Below are 7,696 nucleotides of genomic sequence, written 5' to 3'. Positions count from 1 at the left end.
GCGCTTCCCAAGCGGCGCACTATCCAGTGCGCCACCGGGCCGGCCCCCTTTGCCCATTTTTAAACTGAGATACTTCCTTATTATTGTGGTTTTCTTTGCCTTGAGAAATTATCCTAGGATTTTATGTGCCTCCAGTTACTTTTTAGCTTACTCAGGTCCTGTTGGATTTTGTTCCCATCCATGCTTCTATAATTTTTAGAGCTAAAGGATTATATAATCATAGAACTAGACTCATAGAAACCCAAATAAATATCTGGTGCAATGTCCAGTACATGGAAAGAGCTTGGGAAAGTTTGCTAATTGCACAGAATGAATGAATACGGAGATAATAAGAAAATCATAGCCTTTTAAGAAAGGAATTTTTTGTCACCTAGTTTAGGATGACAAAAATGTACCATATGTACTGCCCCTCAAAATTCTCTGGCCATGGCAGACATCATTAAATGATCACAATGTTGTTTTTAACTAAGCCTGGGTAGGGCTTTACAAACCTCAGCACAGCGCTCTGTCTGGGCAGCCACTACCAATCGACCAGAGTTCACATGAGAGATGAGATTTGTTTACCATCCCTGTCAGATTTGAAAACTGAGGCTAAGAGAGGTATTGTAAATATGGCATTTTCAAAACCCACGTGTGTGACTCCAAAGCTAGACTCCTGCCACCACGCCCTACTAAAGGATTTTTCTAGCACTGATACACAGTGATTCTAAATGGCTTGTCTTTGGCATGGCAATGGCAATTTCAGAATGGGTTCTTCTTAGGTTCCCAGGTGCTGGTTGGTAGCCCAGTGCTGTTCTCTCTTGTAGGGACACACTCAGTCCCCGTCAGTTCCCTCCCTCTCCACCCCCAGCCACCAAATTGGCCCCTGCCCCCACTAATGCCTGATGATTCCTGCCCATCTGAGAATGTGCTTGCTGGGCGTGATCTCGTCACTGCCTGTCGACCCTGGCCTAGGCCAGGCCTAACCAGAGTAGCAGGGGCCAGCCCTGCCTCCTCCATGACACTGACCTCCAAGAGAGCAGATGCTGGCAGCATCGATCCATGCAAGGCCCCTGGGGGTGCCGAGGAACAAGAGGGAGGCCAAGGCTGTCAGCCGAGATTATGGGCTCCCCCTCGTGCCCCGCCGCCACTCTCTCCCAGCCTGGACCCCACTCACCTTCTCCTTCATCTTCTCAATCTTCTTCACAGAGCTGCGGCGCTGGGGCCGGTCCTCATGCCGGAGCAGGTTCATGCTGAGGTCTCCCGACTTGTTGAACTGCTTCTCCTCCTGCTTCTCAGCCTCCTTCAGCTTGCTTTCTGCACTGATGCTCTCTGCGTGGTACATGTGGTAGGTTTTCATGACCTGGGGCACACGAGTGCGAGAAATCAGCAGCCTGTTATGGCCCAGCATGGCCAGCTCTATTGCTCCTGGCCCCTCCCAAGTTCTGCACTCCAGTCAGATCTGTCCCTGCCCTCTTCCCACGACACACTCTGAGCACCCACATTTCATTACTTTTGCACAAACTCTCTGAGGACTGAAATGATGATGATTATCACCAGTAGAAGCTTCACCATCACCATCACCACCACCACCATCACCACCACCACCACCACCACCACCATCACCACCACCACCACCAACAACAACAACAACAACACCATTGCCGCCACCACTGCCACCATAATCATCATCCCCATCACCACCATCATCATCACCATCATCACCATTACCATCATCAGCATCATTAAGTCCTTACTAAGTACCAGCACAGCCTAGTACAGGGGAAATTTAATAGGATAACCCCAGCCCCCAAACAAGTGGGAGTTCTCACAGGTGATATGGCAAGTGTGGCCCTTCCTCAGCTGTCCCCTCTAGCCCTGCCAGCAGTGACTCTTGTGTCCCTCCCCCCTCTTCCCAGTGTCAATGGGAAAGCCCCTCCTAATGTGCTAATGGAACTTCCATGGGTAACATCCTTCTTACTCACAAACAAATCATTTTCTCAGCTGTTTCCTTAAGTAAAACAGGTCTGCAAATGGCTCTGTCTATAAAAGTAGTATTATTAGATAACCCAACAGATGTTCTGTGCTCACTGGAATAAACTCATCTTTGGCTATAAAAAAAATTCCTATAAGGCAAATTTGCACTTTGCTACTCTACTTCCATAATAACAATCGGATATTGTTACAACAAGGGAAAATTTTGATCCAGAAGAAATCCTAGATGTCATCTAATCCAACCACCAAATTTTCAAGTAGGGAAACTGAGGCCCAGAGAGGGAAAGTTTCAGTGCAGGATCTCCAGACTTTACATCCACGTAGCCAATACCACATTGAGATATAAAACTTCCATCATGCCAAAAAGATCCCTCATGCCCCTCTGCAGCCAATCCCCAACCCTACTCCAGCCCCAGACAATCACCACTTTGCTTTCTGTCACTATAGATTGGTTTTGTGTGTTCTAGAACTCCATGTACACAGAATCGTATGCATAAACTCTTTTTAATCTGCCCTCTTTCGTGTACTATAATTTTTTGAGATTCACCCATGGTGCTGTATGTATCAAAAGTTCTTTTTTATGGCTGAGTAGTATTCCATTGTATGGCTGTACCACAACTGGTTTATCGATCATATGCTGATAGTTATCTGGGTTGTTTATAGTTGGGGCCACTGTGAATAAAGCTGCTATCAATGTTCACTTACAACTCTCTGTGTGGACATATGTTTTCACTCCTCTTAGGTGAATTCATAGGAGTGAAATGGAAGGTCACATGTACAGTAAGTATATTTTTAGCCAGATTAGAAATCTGGTCTCTGATTTTTAATCCACCACTTTTTTGTACCATATCATACTGTTTCTTTAATTCATTACATTTTCTCAGCAGACGTGAATATTTAGGGCAGCCTGGGAGCAGACTGGGTAGCCCCAAACCTACAGCATTTTGTCTCCTGGTCTCCAACTAGAAGTACACTTTTCTTTTGCAATATCAAGTTTATGATCACCTTTCTATGCTAAGAAACACAGAAGTTTCTGGAATCCATGGCTCCTGAGGCTTGTTCATCCTCTTCTGTTGTTTGGATAATTATAGCAACCAATAGGGCAAAGGCTTCCTCCCAGGGAAGGGATATGCTCCTGCCTGACCAGGCCCTTTAAGTCAGGCAACTTAGAAGGAATCACTGGCCAACCTTATAAACTTATTCATTCCCATCTGAAGTACTGTGAAGTGAGTTTATTAGAATGAGGAATTCTTCTGTGACTTTTATCATTAAATCACAGCATTGATCTGTTGCTCAGAAAGTTCTCTTTGCCATAAGCCAGGACTCAATGGGGCACCATCTACCGTACAACATGTAGGTTAGAGTACCTTGGACAAGTCACACAACCCCTCTGGCCTCTCGTCTGTATTATTATTGTATTACCTATAACAGTAGCACTCGCCTCACAGGTTTGTTGTGACCACTAAAGAAGTTAATTTTTGTAAAGGGCTGAAAATACCTTCCACATAGTAAGAGACACGTAGGATTAGATGCCACCACCACCACCGTCATTATCATCATTCTTGACTTGAGCTGAGGGTTTAAGATCTTTGAACTTATTCACTTGACTTCAGGAAAATGCTTACAAACTCTGGGAAACATTAGCGAATGGGAAAAAAAATGTATCCTATCCCATGTTTCTCCGTCCTTCCTTCATCCTGAAAATCTCCCAAACTTGCAAAACAATGCACGAATAAAAAGTGCAGTCAACTTTTCTTCGTGAGTCTTGGTGGAAATACCTCTTCTCTGCATTCCTCCCAATTTTTCTCCTTTGTAGTTGCCCTAAAGCCCCTAGAAACCCCCTTTTTGCTGATTTCCACTACTCAGTATGTCAGTTCCACTAAGCTTATTTCCAAACAGACCAGAAAGTCTGACCTATCAACGCATTCCCGACATCTAGTGGCCAAAAGGAATAACTGCAGGCTTATAGGACACCAAAGCCGTTGCCCATTTTCAGTGACCTCCATGCCATGGTTCCCAGGAACAAAATGTGGCTCTGAGTTGGGACTGCTTGCTGCAGCTGCCTCCAGGGCCCCGGGTGCCTTCGCCTTCTCGATGCCTCCTCTGTCCCTCCACACTCACAGGCACCCCCGGTTTCTTTGCTTCCCCATCACATTGCTGGTGCTGTTCATTTCTGGATCCCACCTTTTCTGGGTTCAGTGATTCCTGTTACATCCTCTTTCTCTATTTCAGCTTTGGAGCCTGCTTATCTCACCACTAATCTGTCATCTGCGCTGGCAATTTCAGAGGAAGAGAAAGCATTTCTATTTGCAACTAGCTCCTCCTGTCCAATCATCCATCCACTTACTCAAAGTCAGCATCCAGCTGGATATTCTCACCTCCCACATTTTCCTTTGCCTGGTTTCTTTCTTTCTTTTTTCTTTGCCTAGTTTTCTACTGTTTTTGAGTCACAGAGTACTCTTCCTGCTCTCTAACAAGCCAGATTTCCCAGAATAGTCTCTAAACGGCATTCCAAAAATCCCATGTTTGGAGAACACAGCCCTGACCACCCTGGTTAATTCCTGATCCCAAGAATAACAGTGAACTCAATTGCCCGTGGTGACTAATGCTAGACAATTGCCCAAAGAGCTTACCTGGGGGCCTCTCTGAAATGAGTCTATTTATATGCAGAATTGTCTAGACATGTTCTTTATTTAATTACCTGAAACATGGGCTTCAGGAGGAAAGGCCTTTAGCTCGATAGCCTTGAACAGTCTGCTCAATATAGCCAGTCCGGGAGACATTAAATAATATTTAAATGTATCTAATACTTCAAAATTTGCAAACCTCTTATTTATTTATTTATTTATTAGTCCGGGAGACATTAAATAATATTTAAATGTATCTAATACTTCAAAATTTGCAAACCTCTTTTTTATTTATTTATTTTTTTTAAAGATGACCAGTAAGGGGATCATAACCCTTGACTTGGTGTTGTCAGCACCACGCTCTGCCACTGAGCCAAGGCAAAGGCCGGCCCTTGCAGACCTCTTTCTATTATCCCCTCCCACTGAAGGAGCATTTCAACGAATCCCTACCCCAGTCCCGGGAAGCAGTGTGATAACAATAACAAGGTTGATAGCAGCTAACATTTATTGAGCACTTACTACATGCCAAGCCTTGTTCTAAGCACTTTACATACATTAACTCATTTATTTCTCACAAAACCCTATGAGATGGATATCCCGTGTGGTTCCTGCTTTACAGATGAGGAAAATATGACCCAGAACAGTTCAGTAAGCTTCTTGAGGTCAAAAAGTTGGTAAGTGGAAGAACCAAGCTTCAATGCTAAGGTGGCTAACCCCAGAGGCAGAGCCTACTGGGCACATGGTTGTTTTGTCTGCTGGCACCCCTTCCCCAACCATGAAATAGGGATGAAAGGATCCCCTAGGCCACAGGGATTCAGGAGACCTGATTTTGAGACTTAACCCTCCCACCACTTGCTGGGTGACCGAGAAGAGGCCGGTCCTCTCTGCAACTGCCTGGTGAAGATCAGATGTTGGGTGGGCAGATGGGGAAAGTGCTCTGTGAATTGCAGACATAAAGGGGCTGGCTGACAACTGCAGCATGCCAGGGGCAGGGAATGAGGTGGGTGCAGGAGTTCAGCTGAGGCCAAGTTGCTGAATTTGGGATCTCTGAAGGGCCCCTCGGAGGTACCCACCCCACATGATGCCAGGTGAGGGGTTCACCTTGCAGCCCTCCAGATCCTAACAGGGAGGGCTCCTTTGAGCAAGTCTGGGCAAGGACCTCATAGGGACTTGTAAGTTAAAGCTGCTATTCTTGGACCGAGTTCAGGTTCATGGGTTCTCAGGATGTAAGAGTCGGAAGGTCCTACAGAAATCTTGGTGTACCAACCCCTCATTGAAGGAAACTGAGGCCCCAAAGTAGCAAGTGTGTCGTCCAACATCACACAGCAAGCCAGGCAGAGCTGAGACCAGAGGCTGGGTCTCTCACTCTCTGCACAGCCTTTTCTGGTAACCATGCTGCCCTCTGCTGTGTACACACTGCCTTCTGCATCTTCTCAGAGCCTCAGACCCTGACAACAGGAAGGTGTCATCTGCACAGTCCTCATTTAAATGCAGAAGGCAGACAATCTGGAAGGTGACAGCATCGATAAAAGGCCACGCAGGAGCAGGATAAGGATCAGTCACTAGAAAACAGCTCCTCCACGATGCAGTCCACGTGTGCTTACTCTGCTCCCCAGGCGGTGCTGCCGGCCCTCTGCCTGCGACATTTCTGCACAAGTGAAACCTTGGGCCAATGCAAGCCCAAGAAAATAAAAAGAAAAGAGAGGTCCCAAAATTTCTGTCTGACCTCCACACTCTATGTAGCCTATGTTCTCTGTAGAACTGAATCTCTAATTTATTCATTTTTCACATTTAGAGACTATTTTGGCTCAATTAGAATGCAAAGTCCTGAAGCCATATACTCTGAAGTCCTGAAGTCACATTCCCTGTACTAGAGCCGAGACACTGGTACCCGGCAAGTATCAATATCTATTTCCAAGCATGAATGAGTGAATGTGTGGCTGGCTAGCTGGATCAGCAGATCAATGCATCAATGGATACAGTCAGATGGATGGGGGGATACATGGGTGCGGGGATGAAAAAAAGAGAAGAAGGAAGTGAGGGAGGATAAAATGGGAGAGGTACAGTCCTACTGCCTTGGATCTGGGGAGTATATTTGGGGGTAGGAGGACAGCTGTATCTTCCATCATTAAATATTCATTGAGCAGTTCATTACATGCCAGGTACTATACTGGGAAACTCTACTGTGTGGAAGACATATAGGATCTCTGCTCTCATACAATATACACTGTGGTGGGGACACGGACTATCACAAGGGACTATCACATGGTGTGATAGCTGCTATGATGAGGGGAGCCACAGGAAGGCTTCCTGGAGGAAGTGACATCTAAGCTGAACCTTGAAGGAAGAGCAGCTGTTAGCTGGGTGAACAGGGCTTGGGGTTGGGGTGGAGTGTCCCAGACAAAGGGAGCAGTGTGAGCATTAAGCCCAGGGGAAGCAAGAGCCAAGTAGGTCTGAGGAACAGCTTATAGGTAGAAGAGCATCGGGTGTGTGTTTGAGCCCGGCCAGTGGAGACACTTCCTTACCCTCCCCTGCCACTACCTCTTAGGGGACATCTGTTGTTTTTCTCTGCCCAGGATCATCCAGTTCTCCTTCCTCGGGAAGAGTTTCCTGATTTTCTTTGAGGAAATCCCCAAAATTCCCCTCCATATTATCGCACTACCTCTTAGGGGACATCTGTTGTTTTTCTCTGCCCAGGATCATCCAGTTCTCCTTCCTTGGGAAGAGTTTCCTGATTTTCTTTGAGGAAATCCCCAAAATTCCCCTCCATATTATCAGTCCATGTGGTTCATGGGAAACTGACACCACCCTCCAATCCTGGGGGTGGGCAAGAGACCCAGGCCTGGCCAATCAGTAAACATTATGTGAATCTTGCCATACTGATTGGGGCTCATGATCTCAGCCAGGCCAGTTAGAGACCACCCTGGGCTCTGCTGGAAACACCGGGAAGGGGATGTTCTCTTTCCATGGGGTGGGAGGCTGATGGGAAGTGAGCTTGCAGAGCTGGGGACCATCTTTGCACCACATGGAAGGAGCCTGCCAGATCACAAAGCCCACACAGAGGAAAACAACCCCAAAAGGAGAGAGGTCACCCA

General features: G+C 46.4%; 1 protein-coding gene across 4 annotated transcripts in view; it reads right to left on the bottom strand.

The window, feature by feature from the left end:
- SRGAP3 (SLIT-ROBO Rho GTPase activating protein 3) overlaps positions 1–7,696 on the bottom strand; it is a 268,397-nt gene that overhangs the window by 75,448 nt on the left and 185,253 nt on the right. For all 4 annotated transcript variants that reach the window (XM_008573540.1, XM_008573541.1, XM_008573542.1 and 1 more), the window contains exon 5: positions 1,157–1,342. In XM_008573540.1, the coding sequence (XP_008571762.1) occupies positions 1,157–1,342 (186 nt within the window). The remainder of the gene's footprint in view (positions 1–1,156; positions 1,343–7,696) is intronic.

The sequence above is a fragment of the Galeopterus variegatus genome, unplaced genomic scaffold, assembly GCF_000696425.1.
Source record: "Galeopterus variegatus unplaced genomic scaffold, G_variegatus-3.0.2 Scaffold931, whole genome shotgun sequence".
Classification (NCBI taxonomy): Eukaryota; Metazoa; Chordata; class Mammalia; order Dermoptera; family Cynocephalidae; genus Galeopterus; species Galeopterus variegatus.
Note: the sequence above shows the minus strand (reverse complement) of the source record. Positions and strands in the feature narration are given on the sequence as shown.